Source organism: Patella vulgata, chromosome 7 (genome assembly GCF_932274485.2).
Source record: "Patella vulgata chromosome 7, xgPatVulg1.2, whole genome shotgun sequence".
NCBI lineage: Eukaryota > Metazoa > Mollusca > Gastropoda > Patellidae > Patella > Patella vulgata.
In genome coordinates this window covers 33,447,332-33,464,700 of record NC_065885.2, presented here as the reverse complement: position 1 = coordinate 33,464,700, position 17,369 = coordinate 33,447,332, and the positions used below count along the sequence as shown (strand labels likewise).

Here is a 17,369-nt window from a genome sequence, read left to right as displayed (position 1 = left end):
AATAACAAAAGTCAAACATATAGATGTTATACATAGTTGAAATCAACAACACATACTACAGATTTTGATAATACAATTAAATATAAATAAATTATAAATATATACATTATTTACATATATCATTCAGTAAATGAACATGAATATAGTTATCTACCCTTATAAAAACGAAGGCGAAACGATTGGTTTGTAAACTGTTTTCTGATTGGTTCGTAGACTGTAGCTACATTATAGGCCAGGGCAGATAATTTGAAATCGTGGAAACCCCATGGATTAACCCAGGGTGTAGTGGAGTAGAACGGAATGAGTACACTGGGTAACCGAGCATGGGACATGGTGTAATTATGCATGATATAAGAACGGTTCATCCTTAACACATAGTTTAAGTTTCATCTCATGAATCGGACAAAAATTGTAGCCTCGGGAAGGTCCACAAACTTCATTCATATTTCACATTTTGCGTAATTTAAAAGGCGTGGGGGGGGGACAAATAAATGCGCACCAACTTGTCTGCGATATCACTTCGGTGGAAGCGGGCGTTAAATAAAGCTATTTCACACGCGCACCAAAATTGAACTCACCCAAGGGCTAGTGATACTCGTTTTAAGTTCATCTAAATCGGATAAAAAGTCTGACCTCTAGATATGGTCAACAACCTTGGCATTACATGCTTATACTATTAAGATAAGATAAGATAAGATTATATTCTATCGAAACATCCATTGTGGACAGCATACAAAATACATAATTATGTACATGTCATAAATAACAATATGCGATATTTGACAAAGAAAACAAAAACAAAAACAAAAAAAAAACAAACGCGGGTGCATTTCCAAGAATGAAATAAAAGTAAGATATTTCAACGGTTTTGAAAATAAGATAAACATGGTGACCTCAAAGAGGGTCCACAAACTAAAAACGTGATATTTTGTACAATCAGGGATCATAATCCTGAAAGTTACGGTCCAATACACGCCATTATCGAAAGGAACCCAGACTTTTGGGATATATCAAAATTGGATGAAAATTCGAACATCTGGATGGCGGATGGCACACAACTATGGGTATTACATGGGTAGCGACCATTTTGTCGGGCATTTTCGGTCCGATTTTCACGAAATTTGAACTCACCCGTAATTATGGTGTAACGGTGATATTTTTGAACGGAATTGTGACAATAAAATAAAAAAATGTGAGGTCCGGAAAGTCCACAAGCTAAAAATGTCGAGATCTTTCGGTTATACATTGTCAATTTCATCAAAATCGTATAAAAATTGTGACCTCTAGAATGTCCACAACCTTGGATCCTCTCCTAAAGTCCTAGGGTGGTAGCCCCCCCCCCCCCAAATCAATAATTGCTTCCACCGGCCCTAGTTGTTACCGGGAGAGGCGCTGCAAATAAATAAAAAAAAAATTGGGACATTTTTCTTACCATTTTTCACAGATTAAACCAACGGCAAGCGAACTAAAAAGTCAATTTGTTAAATGTTACATTTAAACAATTTGGGACATTCTTATTTCCGAAATTCCCGACAAAGCGATGAGAAAAGAAAGTTGACCCAGGCAAATAAATTCTTTCTAGCACTTTGAAGCTTGATAATACTCTTTACGTTTTTATGTTGATTGTGCCTTTTCAGATTTATAACATTAAGATTTCATAAAAAAAAATAATATAATGACAAATCAGTAGTAAGTTAACTAACACAAATTTTGGGACATTTTCTTGCAATTTATTAGCGGAATTTGTAACTAACTTAATGTTACATTTAAACAGTTTGTCACATTTTTATTTCCGTTTCATGTATTCGCACAATAGTGTCCGTACAGCGAAGTTTTGAATTCTTACCAATATGTGGAATCATCATTCCCTGCAATAGAATTATTATTTAAAGTGATATAAGAAAAGAAAGAAACCTCGAGAAGACCCGCCAAATATTTTTTTTTTTTTTTTTTTTCCTACGTTTTTATACGATAATAGACATGTTGATTGTGCCTTTTGAGATTTTATAACATTTTATATAATAGTATTGGCAAATCAGCTAGTCCCAACAGGTCAACCAAAGTTAGAATATAAAAAAAAACACTGTATGATGGTTGGGCCGATGCTAAACAATAACAATTTTCCAATTTAGAATCTTAGTTTGGTAAACGTAGTATTACGAGAATCCTATATAAGGATAAATAGATGTAGAATATGCCATTGTAAATTAATAGAGAATTGACAAATAAATTGACGAGAATAATATCGGAAGCAGTATTAAACACGAGCAACACCAACAGAAATATCAAGAAAAGTTCAAAATGTGTTATAGTGACTTCGTTTTATACAAATGCAAACTGCTAGTTTTGACCGAGTTTTGAATGGTTATTACAATTTTAGGAACTGTATAAAAGAAGTCTACATTGTAAAATTTATTTAGAAATATCTATTAAACTATAAAGGTAACCTTTGTTATTGTTAAATTCACAAACGAACCTAATGTACATACTTATATCTCAATTTGTTTTTTTAAAAGATAAACTGTTATAGAAAATGTAGCGGATTTCGTTTCGTAAAATTAAAGATTGTGCATTATATAGAAAACTTGACTTGTCAACATGGCAGACTTGAGTAAAAACTTAAAAGATTATTTATCACGATCGTCTAATACACAGCCTTTAATCGATGGATCGTCAAATAAATCTAAGTATAAAATACCTGGAATGGGTTTCCTACGAAGGCCAACGGAAGACGAGGATATGGTGTCCAATGATTCCGCAAATGGTTGGTTCCAACAAGCTCAAAAGGACCCTCTCCTTCCAAGTTTGGTAAGTTTGTACGAGAATCTCAATGCAAGCCTACCTACAGTTCGTCCCAAATTTTTTGGCTAAAATCTGTAGATACGGTGTGTTAATTACCAGGGGTGAGTTTTATAAAAGTGTAATAAAAAATAAATTAGCTGTGACACAGCCATGTTTGAATTTCACATGAAAGCAGTTCTTGAGTTCTTGGATTAATTTGTTAAATTATTAACTTTCAATGACTGTAAGTCAAATAATTTGCATGTACTGTAGAAACAAACATTAATGTTATTAGAAATACATGTATATTTATCGCTTATAACCTTACAACTATTTTTGTTTTTCAGAGCAAAAAGCAAAGAATTATTGGATTTATTATTTGTCTGTTAATGGGTACCTTTTGTTTCTCATTGGTAAGTAAGTTTGTATAGGAAAAATATTCTCGCTCTTATTTTATACATAATAAACTTCCCTCCGGCATGAGATCTTTTTGTAGAATTGTCTGTCCGTCACACTTTTTGGTGAATGCTTTAACTGAATGAGTATTTTCTGCTTAGGCTACGCAATTTGATTGGTCGATGCTTTGGGACACAATAACTTTGCTTCTAATTAAGTCAGACTGATGGAACTTGGTTATGGTTTTCATTTCAGTTCCTCCCAAATTGTTTGGACCAAAATCACGGCGACGCAGTGAAAAAAACCACTCCGAATTCTCTTAGATTCCGCAGTGAATTTCTCAAGGAATTCACCGTGTTTCTCTAGGAATTCACTGTGTTTCTCTAGGAATCCACTGTGTTTCGCTAAGCATACACCGTGCCTTGCCATGATTTCCGCCAGGAATTTGCAAGCCTACCATAAGCTAGGGTCGAACTAATATTGTCTATAATAAATTGAAGGAGTTGTAATATAGTAAAGCTGCCGTGAAAACGTGTACATGCATAATGTACAGGCAGGTTTGAAAAACAACAAAATGAGTTAGGTATTCCCGGGAAAACGTTTACCGGCATTCTGTATCAGTTAGAATTTTTCTCTAACGCATTGTACATGCATTACGTGGGTGGGGCCAAAATGTATGCAAACTATGAACAATTTACAATTTTTTAAACGTATCATTTCATCTTCGTCTATAACTTAGATGTAATCCATCAATTATTGTCTGCTATCAAATCCAAACTTTAAATTATATACGATGATCTTTTTCACATTACTCCATTACTCGCAGCTTCAGTTAATCTAAATCAACCATCCGTAACGCACAGCGCCATAAATCACTCCGCAGTGCGCTTAACGGTAATTCGCTTGGTCGGAAACGCGCTAAAAGATTAGAACTGTATTCTAACGCGGTGTTACTCGGCGAAAAGTATTTAGCAAATCTTGACTGTCACTGGTATATGATATTATATAATAATGTATTGTTACACATTAAAACGATATGGGTGGGAGGACTAAGTTTGATAATGAGCATTTTCGGCTAAGGGTGATATGCAATTTGATTGGTCGAGACTTTGGAGCTCGAAAACTTTGATTCCAATTCACTAAGTTCGATAATGTGCATTTCCTATAGTTTCAATTCATCAATAACTTGACTAAGTTGTTTTGGGACATGGTAACCATGTTTCTAATGGTTTGAGAGTGGTGAAACTTTGGGTATAGTTTCAAGACTTTGGAGCTCAACAATTTTAATTCTAATTGAGTGAAAATGCTCACATTTAGCACTGATAAGCAAAATTATGGATTCTTTATAAAAAGATAAAATGCTATTAAAAAATGTGTGTCATATAAATACTTTTTCAATTTTGCGGGGCACATCAGCCTCACTTGTTGTCGTGTTTATATGACGTAATACATGTGGTACATGTAGTAATTAATGAGTTAAATGATCTCTTTATTCTTACAAAGTTTATTTTTAATGAATATATTAGATAATTTCTTCAATATAAGTACATGTACACCTTCATTGTTTTACTGGTATTATTTTCAGGCTTCACTTTACCTTCCTATGTTAGTTTTCAAATCCAGGAAATTTGCAGCATTGTATACTATGGGAAGTTTGTTTGTTATATCATGGTATGTTGTTTGTATATTCTGTCAGCATTGTAGTAAAAGTTGCAAGTGCCAGGGATCAAAACATACTCATCAGCTCACTTTGTCATTCACAACCTCATGAAATGCATAAAAGATGGCATAGAGTTACAAAAACAGTTTAGGCTGAAAGTATTAGGAAAGCAAAAAAACAACAAGACATAGAAAATCAAAATAATTTCTCAAGTGTGAGAAGGCTGGTGCAATACTACACAAACAATATTCTACTTTGAATTTGTCAGATTGCTAAGTTATTAATATTTTAGGATAGGTGACATCTCTGATTTGTTTTTATCTGCCATAGGCTGACATCAAGGGGTTAAAATGTCGAACAAAGGAGAAATTGGAATTGTTTTCAGCCAAAAAATAAAAGGGTAGTGTATAACACTGTAAAATGTACCGGTAATTGGTTTGAACAATTAAAGATATTTGAGATTAGTTATATTTTTGGAATTTTAAGTTTGATTCACCGTATTTTGAGGTTTGATTCACCCTATTTGCGACTAAAATTCTGCCAATCTAGATGGAAATGTCTGGCATATGCATGGCATGTACATGTACATACAAAACAGAGTCACTGTGATTCCAACTTATATAGTAAGTCGGAAATTAATGCCAGCAAGTCTTTTAAAAGTCTCAAATGCTTCCCATTGACATGTGTTATAAGGTCGATGGTAAAATTCAAATATTAGTTCATCTATTTTACGTATCATTTAAACAACATTTTAAAATGACTAGACCCCGTTGGTTTGGGTCAAAATCAAAATTGTCCATTTGTTTTGTGGGATGATGGATGTCAAAATAAGTACAACAAGCCTACTTCTGCTTTATCTTTCACAACAAAAACTTAATCATAAAGAGCTTGCCCTATCACCGAAATAACACATCAGATTCAATACTTTATTTTGATCTAAACTGAAAAGTTTGAGTTTCAGAGATTGTCAATATTTCTTAAGTTATTCCTGACTAAGGAAAATAATTAAACTTTGTCCATTTCAGTTTTTCATTTTTATGGGGTCCTGTTCATCATGTGAAACACCTACTTTCTGGACCAAGGATACCATTTACATTAGCATATTTTGGATCAATGTTTGCAACTTTATATTTTGCATTATGGGTTAGTATGTTACATTAGATCCTTTTCAATGGAATAATATATAAACAAAAGTGATTTTTCGTACAATCAGGGACCACAATCTACGAAGTTATGGTCTGATATGTGCGAATATTGAAAGGAACCAAGATCTTTGGATTTTAATCTTACATCTCAAGTTTCATCAAAATCAAATAAAAATTGTGACCTCTAGTGTGTCCATAACCTTCGTATTACATACTTTTAGTACACTGCTGTTTGTGTACAAAGAGTATCCATAATTTTTGTCAGGCATTAATTTCGATTTTCCCAGAATTCGAATTCAACCTTCATTATGGTAGAATGGTGATATATATGTATTTAAATGGTATTTAAAATCAGATAAAATATTGTAACTTCTAGAGAATCCACAAACTAAAAAACATGATTTTTCGCACAATCAGTGGCTGTAATCCAGGAAGTTAAGGACCAATATGCGCAAACAGCACAAGGAACCGACTTCTTTGGGACATAAACATAGATTTTAAGTTTCATCAAAATCAGATAAAAATGTGACTTCTAGAGAGTCCACAGTCCACAACCTTGGTATGACACACTTTTACACTATTTGCGTACAAGGAGCCGCCATTTTGTCATGCAGTTTTAGTCTGATTTTCACGAAATTGAAATTCAACCATCGTTAGGATGTAACGGTGATATATTCACCATTTTAAATCGGATAAAAATTGTAACCTCTAGAGGGACCACAAGCTAAAAATGCGAGTTTTCGTACAAGCAAGGCCCATAATTTAGGAAGTTACAATCCGATATGCACGAATATCGAAAGGAACCAAGATCTTTGGGTTATAAACGTGTATTTCAAGTTTCATCAAAATCAAATAAAAATTGAGACCTCTAGAGTGTCCACAAGCTAGAAACGTAATTATTCGTACAATCAGAGGTCATAATCCATGAAGTTATGGTCCAATACATGCCAACAGCAAAAGGAACCGAGATCTTTGGGATTAAGATAGGATAAAAATTGTGACCTGTAGAGTGTCCACAAACAAACTGTGGACATACAGACGGGCAGGGGTGACGGTATAATACGTCAACATGAAAATGTGGGTGTATAAAAAGGGAAGAACTTGTTTTCCCTCTGATGCTATCTTTGATTATTCCATGCACAGATTCAGAAACATCTTTATTGTTATCCTATGGTTTGTTGTCCCTGCGTTCCTTACAAAGCTAGTGATCAATAAAAATGGCTTATGTCTGGTTTTCACATGTTTTGAAATGCAACAACTCTGCTTCTGATTGAGGGAGAATTTCAAACTTTGTGTAGATGCTCGATCATGAAGTGAATATCTTGACTGATGCTTTGGACTCTGATTTTAATCGAGTGAGAGAGATGAATATGCATGTAGTTTCATTGCATCAACAGTGGAAAGTATTTTGTTTGCCCAATGCTTTATAAAAATATTTATAATTTATAAATGTAATCTATTATTTTGGGATTCATGCGGGGAACATCAGTCTGACTGTTAGCTTTTTGAAATATAGATGTTTTGAAATGTATTCATGCCATATATATATTGTATTCTTTATTAGGTTCACAGAACTGTATTAACAATAGTGTTTGCTTCTGCTCAAATAACAGCTTTAATATGGTTAGTATTTGTTCTTTATGATTTATTTAGTTAATGTAATGACAGCTTTTGTTAAATTTTAGTATAAACAACTTGACCAGTTTCTTGCCTGGTTAAGGTTTACTTTCTATAATAGTTTCTGAAATTCAAGTACATTTTGCTCCGATTAAGTTGTAAATAGTGATAGGTTACTTTACTGTCACTGGAAAAAATGAGGGTTAGGCCCTGGGAGCCGAAGTCGCAGTGGATCAAATTTGAGTTGTGTAAAAATACACAGACATTCCAAAATTTTGCGTTTTTGCCCTCTATATTTGCGTGACTTAGAAACTATCAAAATACTCAATAGAAGCAATAAAGAATCATTGTGAGACCAACCCTATTTTAAGCATCCTTATTTTATTGTTTCACCGCCTTTCAAAAAAAGCAGGGGACTATTAAAATGGGTCTGTCTGTCTGTTCGTCACACTTTTTGGGACACAATAACTCTCCTTCTAATTGAGCTAGAATGTTCAAACTTGGTGTAGATGTTTATTAGGTCAATGCCTTGATGGAGTTCAAAGATGAGCATTTTTGCTTAGGGTAAGCAGAGATAAGCAATTTGATTGGTTGATGCTTTGGGACACGATAGCTTTAGTTCTAATTAAACGAGAGTGATGAAACTTGGTGTATAGTTCGATTACATCATTACCTTGACTAAGTTCGATAATGAGCATTTTTTTGCTCAGGGTAAGCAGAGCGATAAGCAGTTTGATTGGCAGAGACTTTGGAACACAATAACTCTCCTAATTGAGCTAGAATGTTCATTAAGTGAATGCCTTGATGGAGTTTGATGATAAACATTGTCTGCTTTCTGATTGGTTGATGCTTTGGGGCACGATAACTTTAGTTTTATTAAGTGAGAGTGATGAAACTCCGAGTATAGATTCATTATATCATTACATTGACTAAGTTCGATGATGAGAATTTTCTGCTTAGACTGAAGCGCGATAAGCAATTTGATTGGTCAAGACTTTGGAACATAACAACTCTGCTTTTAACTGACGTAGAATGTTTAAACTTGATGTAGATGTTCATTAGGTGAATGTCTTGACTGATTTCAATGATTAACATTTCGAGCTAAAGCTAAGCAGAGCTAAGCAATTTCATTGGTCGATGCTTTTGGACAAGATAACTTTGATTCTATCTGATAGAGAGTGATGAAACTTAGTGTATAGTTGATAATCTGTTTGATTGCTTAATACTTTTGAAAAAAATGAATGTGCTTTTAATTAATATGTGTCATCTATTTATTTTGGGATTTCGGTGGGGGACATCAGCCTCACTGTTAGCTTGTTGATACTGTATTGATACTGTCATTTCAATCTTTCACTTCGACAGGAAGTAATGAGCAAACTGTATCTATGTGGAAGCCAGTATTTAATTGGCTGAATGTAAACAGTTTATTGTGTACTAGCCAATCCAAAGTCTTCTATGAAATGTGCATTATTGTTTCCATTGTGGCAAATGAGGGGGTGTCTCAGGCTTACTTGCCATGAACTTAAAGATTATTAATGAAATAAAGGGAAATATGTTTTAATGAATTTTAATATTCATGTCCACGTATTAATATGGTTTATTTCAATATTTATGACCATATATTCAAATGATTTACATGTATTTACAACTAACTTACTACCAAAAAAGCCACGGCACAATCGTAAGCTAGCAGACAGCTAATTGAGGCAATAGAAAACTTATCAATGATGAGAATTTTCTGCTTAGGCTAAGTAGCAATAAACAATTTGATTGGTCAAGACTTTGGAACATAACAATTCTGCTTTTAATTGAGGTAGAATGTTTAAACTTGATGTAGATGTTCATTGGGCGAATGTCTTGACTGTGTTCAATGATTAATAATATTTCCCGTTAAAGCTAAGCAGAGCTAAGCAATTTCTTTGGTCGATGCTTTGGGACAAGATAACTTTGATTCTAACTGATGGAGAGTGATAAAACTTAGTGTATACCAGTAGTTTTACTCACTACCAGATACTTCAAAATCTGGGTTTCATGGTGAACAATGAACATTTTATGCTTAGACTAAGCATAGATAATCAGTTTGATTTCTCAATACTTTTGAAAAAGATAAATGATTAATTAATTGATATGTGTCATCTGTTTTTGAGGGGTTTTTTTTATTTCGGCGAAGGACATCAGCCTCACTGTTGGCTTGTTTTTTGTATTATTCACTTCAAACATATTTTTATTTTATTTACCAGGTATATTGTCAGTTATATCCCCGGAGGACAGACAGGATTAAAGTTTTTCTCCAAAGTTTTTTACGCTGCAGCATCTAAAACAGCAGGAGCTACATTACCAATTTGATGACTGTATGCAATTGAACATTTTCACATAATAACAAAGATTTTTTTTTACCACAGAGAGGCAATATGTACATTGGACTTTTTAAGACATTATTTTGTGATAAGTTGCCAAAACATGCGGTGTGAGAAGTTTTCTTTACAAAAACTTTTCCTAAAATCAAATGGTGATTCAATGATATTTAAAGATACTTTATGTAAGATTTAGATAAAGAGCTGGCCATTCTTGTTATAATAGTTTAAAAATAAATAATGCAAAATGAATATATTGAAAATGCAATTCAAATTACTTTATTCTGTTTGACAAGATGTGGGCACTGATTTAACCACCGTACTGGTTGTTCAAGGCTTAGCCTCACTTCACCATCTTTAAATTAAATCATTAAATGGCCGAACCATTCTAATCTGCTTTATTATGTGCTTGCCATGTTAATAAATGTATAATTCATAGTTTATATAACATTTAAGGCCTAAAGAAAGACCTGCAATAGGCAGATTTAGATCTGTTTAAGTAAATCTGAGCCAGCAAACATTTTTTTTTTTTACTTAACTAAAGACATTTCTTGGGTTTTAAGTAACCCCATGCCCATCATAACTTCATCTTCAATGCATATTTTGGATTATGTGTAATATTTTACTATATCGAATATTCCACATTTTTCACTTTGCAGCCTAGAATTGTACTGCAATACATATTTCAGTGTAATTTGAAATCCATTTTTATTAGATCAGGTATCAATGGGAACCTTTCTGCATATATTTATGGACTTTATAAATAACATTTTTGGATTAGAAACAAATTTCAATACAGCCAAAATAAAATCTTAATGAAGTTAGTAAAACGAAATTTGTTGACACAATTGAATTTGATAAAGAGTGAAAATATTATACCTGAAACTTTGTTTTGCAGAAATGTTTATCAATGTTTTATTTACAGCCCTAGTGATTAAAATTTGAGCACGACTTGAGTTGAGCAAAAATACATTTATGGCCCCGGACTTGATAATTTCAGTTAACAATGGTGCTTAACATGGACAGAAGACCAATTATGTACATTATTTAAATTATAGGCAAATACCAAGTATTCTTTATATTGTAATATAACAAGATCTTAAAAAATATGTAGATTATATAATATCTTGACATTGATGTAAGCAGGTGGCATTCTAATTCCATCACATAGACTTATATTGTGTTTACATAGTTAATCCTTAACAAAGTTAAATGGACAGGACCGCCTTCATTTGAATCCCAAAAAATAAGTTGTAATTTAATTACTTTTTATATGCTGGGTTTGAATATTTCACATCTATCTTCAAAACATTTTCTAGAAAAATAGGTGGTTGGATTTTTGTACAGCTTTTTGGGATTCATTTTATAATGCATACAGGAAGGTTCTTGTTATCTTTAGTTTTTATCAAGCAGTTAATACTGCTAAAGTTCCATTAAAGTGTATGAATGGTTGACTTGAGGGTAACGGTATCATGGGACTTATTATTTTAGACAATTGTATATATAACATGTATTTATTGTTAATTTGTTAATGATTGATGAATGAGCTCTACAGATATATATATAGTATGAATGAAGAGTACAAATGATGAATAATGAGCACATGTAAGATAAAATTATTATATTTGTTTTTCCAAGTTGTTTTCTTTATCAAATACACCCACAGTCGATTTAGACATGAACAGTCTCTTTAATCTTAATCTCGTAACCCTACAGTTATGTTATGTAACCTAACATGCATAAAGCAACACAAGACAAATCCATTGTTCAGAGCAGCTAAATAGCATGAGTTGTCTGGATGATTTCATTTAATTTTACCCTTTTTATAAATTTGATGTTATAAAGGCCAGTCATCTAAGACAGAGCAAAGATAATATTGTATTATTTATGGACGATTTGCAGTTAAGCTGACAAGACATGTGTCTGGTCTCTCTCCTTAGACTGAGTATTATATGGCGTGTTATTGTGTTTTAGTTATGCATCTCTGCCACTGAATCCTTAACTAATCTGCAATATAGATTAATATCTGGATTACACACTCTGTCCATGGCATCACTCAAACTAAACTAAATTGTGTTACCTTCACTATTATGGCCTCTTGGCCAACATGGCCAACCCTTGTTTGAATAGTGTCATCCAAATCACCTACGCTTGTGTGTCAGTTTAAAATCAAAGAGCAAAAAAAACAAAAAAAAAACATTTGAGTTTTTATATATTAACATTTAGTATTGATGACTGCCTATTTTGTTACAATGAGCTCCATCAAAAATGACAATAAACACAAATGAGACCAGTGCCTATATTTTATCATTCGTCAAGAAAATAGCCTACTAAATCTACTAAAATATATAAAATTCCCAAATTACATCTTAAATTGGGTAACAATTTTGTTTAATAACTTGAATAGTAAAGTCCAAGTAAATGGATCCTTTTTTTCAAAACATAAGATTCGGAGGGGGGGGGGGCCAAACAACACTTTTATGAAAAAAGTGTCACGGTCGTGTGCTTTATTATCAGATAGTCGAATGGTATAGGCATTCAAAGCGCGAGATAATGATATACACATATGTTATATCACAATTAAAGCTTTGCATCAATGAATGGAATCACAATGTGATCGTATTAATTCATAATAAAAATTGGCATCAAACAGGGTGTTAGATTTCTCCCTTTAAAAAGCTCAATGCGTATGTATGCCTACGTCATTTGGAGACGATGATGGCATCATGCATTGTCAACAGTCAAATTTCCTTATCAGGAACCTGGAAAAAAAACCTCCTACAAAAATTCCTGGATCCGCCCCAGATGTCCATTATCCATGATCCTTTATTCCATATGTATCAATCCCCATATACACCAGCGATTGCCAGGCAAGACACGCCCAATTTTGCAAGAGATGGGTAGAGAACAAGCTTTAAAAATCGACTTATTGGTACAATCAGGGGCTATAATCGAGAAAATTACATGCACAAATATCGAAAGGAACCAAGATCTGAGGTTATAAACATATATTCTAAGTTTCGTCAAGACGGATAAAAATGGTGACTTTTAGAGGGTCCACAACATTGGTAATACATACTTTTACACTATTTGCGTACAAGTAGCAGCTATTTTGTTGGGCAGTTTCGGTCCGATTTTCACGAAAATTAAACTTAATCAGATAAAAATTGTGACCTTTAAAGAGGTTCCATTATAAGCTAAGATTAAGAACGCGATTTTCCAGGAACTTATATGGTCCGAGATGCACGAATGTTGGAAGGAACCGAGATCTTTGGGTTATTTCAAGTCTCATCAAAATAGGATAAAAAATGTGTTTTCTAGAGGGTCCACAACCTTGGCATTACATACTTTTAGACTATTTGCATAAGGAGCAGCCATTTTCGGTCTGGTATTTACGAAATTCAAACCTAGCTGTAATCTTCATTTGGGTTTAACGGTGATATATTTAAACGGTTTTTAAAATAAGATAAACATTGTGACCTCTAGAGGGCCCACAAGCTAAAATCGGTGGGGGGGGGGGGGTCGTACAATCAGGGTCCATAATCTAGGAAGTTACGGTCTGTTATCCACGATTATCGATAGGTACCGAGATTTTTGGGTTAATACATTTGTTAAGTTTCACCACAATTGGATAAAAATTGTGACCTCTAGGGGGTCCACAACCTTAATTGATGTATTTGGGCGTGTTTTTAAATCGGATAAGTTCTTACCACGCGCTAAAAACGCGATTTTTCGTTCAATCACGAGATAATTCAGGAGGTTTCGGTCCGATGTGCGTGAATATCGGAAGGAACCGAGATTGTTGGATTATAAACATCAAGTTTCATCAAAACGGACCAAAATTGTGACCCCTAGAGTGTCCACAAGGTAAAAACGTGATTTTCTGTACAATCACCATCATGAAGCCACGATCCGATACATCATGATGTCAATATCGAAATAAGGACCCTAAATCTTTGGGAGATATAACTATATTTCAGGTTTCGTCAATATATATCGGATAAAATATGTGACCTATAGTGTAGTGTCAACAAACAAATTGTGGACGGACAGACGGATCGACAGGAGCGATGACAATAATATACGTCCACAAGAAAATGTGGGCGCACCGCTTGTTCAAATAATCAGATCAACACTGGCCACGGTCTTATATAGTTATACGCAGTATAATTTATCTTGTCTCTCACATTATGTTTCCCCTGAATATTTAATTAATAATAATATGTATAAATATAATTGACTTACATAATATTATGGTCCGAGTTAGATGTTAATAAATGTAGCCTAAATGTAATAATGAGACTCCTGGTCATTGATGGTTGGTAAACCATTTAAAATATAAAAAAGGGCATTTTTTTGTTGTTTGTATCTTATTTATCTGTGTAGGCGTAGCCTATTTATATTTATGTTATTTGTAATAAACTTTTAGAAAGAAAAAAAAGAGGTATAAGAAGGCTTTCACAATACATTTATGAAACATAATATACTGCCTTTATTGTATGGTAAGTAAGCAGAATTTATTGTATGATGACTAAATTGTATACCGGGTTGATCTCGGCGGTCTGCCTCCAACTTATTGTAAAAGAGTTGTCTCCAATGTTTCAAAATGGCGCATGTAACTAACAACAATGATGAAAATGCCACAGATGGAAACAAATCGGGACAAAACCAAGAAACTGAAATACCTTCAATTCCACAAGTTATTACAGCATCAAAACCCAAGGCAAAAAAAGCACCAGAGCTGCCAGTTAATGAAAGAAGAAACTGGTTGATACATCTTCATTATGTACAAAAAGACTTCGAAACATGTAAGGTTCTTATCAAAGAGCAATTGACAGAAAGTGGTGGAATGTGTGAATATGCCGTTTATGTCCAAGCACTTATCCACAGACAAGAAGGGAAAATCCAGGAATCTTTGGAACTCTTTCAGACATGCACACTTCTAAATCCTAATAGTGGAGAAAACCTTAAACAAGTGGCCAGGTCTTTGTTTTTACTTGCAAGACATAAAGCAGCAATAGATGTATATAATGAAGCATCCAACATCAACACAAAAGATTGGGAAATATCACACAATCTAGGTGTATGCTACATGTATCTTAGAGACAGAGCTAAGGCCAAGGAATGTTTTAAACAAGCTATAGATATAAGACGTCATGATGTATCTTATGTTATGCTGGGAAAACTATTTTTGTTGGAAGGTGATTTGAACTCAGCTGTTGATATCTGTAAAAATGCTGTAGAGTTTTATCCAGAATCACCAGATCTACTAACAACTTTAGGACTTTTATATATGCAAGTTGGGCAGTATCAAAAAGCCTTTGAAAATTTAGGAAATGCTCTTACATTTAATCCTCAACATACTAAAGCCATAATGGCAGCTGGTAGCATGATGCAAGGACATTGTGACTGGGATGTTGCTTTAACTAAATATAGAATAGCTGCTGTAAATACACCTGAAAATCCATCATTATGGAATAACATTGGAATGTGTTTCTTTGGAAAAAAGAAATATGTAGCAGCTATTAGCTGTTTAAAGCGAGCCAACTACTTGGCACCCTTTGATTGGAAGATTCTGTATAATCTAGGCTTAGTTCATCTTTCCATGCAACAGTTTGCTTCAGCTTTTCACTTTCTTAGTGCCGCCATTAATTTTAAACCTAAGATGGCACAGTTGTTCATGCTATTGGCAGTGGCATTAACTAATTTAGAAGATCCAGATAATGCTAAACAAGCATATGAGCAAGCTATATCTCTAGATAATAAAGACCCGTCCATACCATTGAATTTTGCTGTGTTGCTGTATAACAATGGCGATAGAAGAGCTTCTAGTAAATATCTATCTATATTTACACAAAACATCAAATCTGTGTCTAATGTTGATCAAGAATTGCTTGACATGGCTTCAAAACTTGGGCCATTATTACATGTTGGTGATAATTTGGTATGGAAAGATAACAACAAAGAAAGACATTCTTCGGCATCAATGGCAAATAAACCAGATCTGGTTGCAGCACCTTTCACAAGACCCACCACATCCTCAGCTGTAGAGACGGACATACCTTCTACTCCTGATATTCTTACAGAAACGATCCTTCCCTCTGACTTACTTATGGGAACAAGCTCCGACACAGCAAGCACTAAGCTATCAAGAACACAAACAGATATGTCTGAATTTCCAGAAGTTTCTGATATGCATTTATCAAAACCTACCACTTTAGATCCCTTACCCAAGATAGAATCTGGAAAGCCATCACAACTACCTATTCTTGAGCAGTCATCAAAGAACGTACCTGCATCAACTGATTTAAAAAGGTCTCCAATATCTGATCTATAGTATAATTGTTAGTAATGTTGTAATGTTCTGGCGAGAATTAAAGTGTCAAGACTATTTCGCCTACCAAACAAAAATTGGTGTTGTTAGTGTGTAGTTAACTGTTCATTTTTACCTCACACCACACCCTACACATCCCTTCATATTCACTGTCTGGCTAGACATCTATTTATTAAGGAATTGTTAGTTGTTAAATATTGTTAGGGCCATATATGAGCTCTAGTGTATAAATGTTGAACTTATTTCAGAGATTGTCCAACAAAAAAATGACAATTTCTTGTCTAAAGTGATTGCGTAATGGGTAATATTATCTGTACATCACTGTGCTGTTATGAACCATGCGTTGTAATGATGTATTACAGACCATACTGTTATAAAAAGATTAGCTGCATGTAGTACTAAACTTTGTATTTCACCACACTGCGTGCATTAAATATTATCCAAATATTAGTTCTCTAACTAATAGTACTTCTTTGTGCATATGGACTACAGTCCTATCTGTGTATTATCTTTGTACATTTTTAGCCCATAGAGGCTACTTCTGAGTATGTCGTGCAGCTGACATTAATGATTACTCATGGTTTTTGTTTTCTCTGTACCATTGGATGGATTTTATGAAATTTGGTACCAGTGTTTTATTTGAATGATGTCTGCCTCTGTATGGGATAGACAGGCACAGTTTAGGTAAACTTCAATACTTCTCTTTAGATGACCATGAATAAAGTTTGTTAAAATGATATAGCTTGACTTATTTATGCAAAGTGAGACTAACACATATGGTTTGTGAGTGGGAGGACCGGGAAACCCACAAGGTTAGGCAGGCAACCTTACTCCTTAGCATATACGAGCGTGGAATTGAAAGTTGCAACATCACTCAAATGTCAGACCTTGTGATCTATTAAAGTGCATACGTTGGACCATTAGGTCATCCAATCCCCCTTTGTGACACTGTGTTTTAGCCTTGGCAGTTGAAATTCGATATAAGAGTAGGCCTTAGCGACGCTGCCCGGGCAAAATTTCCCTCATAGCACACTGTATGGCGTATGCCCGTCTTCATTAGCCCAGGTTAGGAGCAGAACAGT

General features: G+C 34.0%; 2 protein-coding genes across 2 annotated transcripts; both read left to right on the top strand.

Moving 5' to 3' along the window:
• The first annotated feature begins 2,585 nt into the window (after nucleotides 1–2,585).
• Nucleotides 2,586–11,585, top strand: LOC126827057 (uncharacterized). Its single transcript, XM_050556237.2, has 6 exons — nucleotides 2,586–2,808; nucleotides 3,129–3,194; nucleotides 4,763–4,848; nucleotides 5,863–5,980; nucleotides 7,547–7,605; nucleotides 9,840–11,585. The coding sequence occupies exons 1-6, from the start codon at nucleotides 2,599–2,601 to the stop codon at nucleotides 9,943–9,945; spliced, it is 645 nt and encodes a 214-aa protein (XP_050412194.1). The 5' UTR covers nucleotides 2,586–2,598; the 3' UTR covers nucleotides 9,946–11,585.
• Nucleotides 11,586–14,550: 2,965 nt separating this feature from the next.
• LOC126827045 (Bardet-Biedl syndrome 4 protein) lies at nucleotides 14,551–17,026 on the top strand. The gene has a single exon (XM_050556209.2). The coding sequence runs from the start codon at nucleotides 14,560–14,562 to the stop codon at nucleotides 16,288–16,290; it is 1,731 nt and encodes a 576-aa protein (XP_050412166.1). The 5' UTR covers nucleotides 14,551–14,559; the 3' UTR covers nucleotides 16,291–17,026.
• The last annotated feature ends 343 nt before the right edge of the window (nucleotides 17,027–17,369 follow it).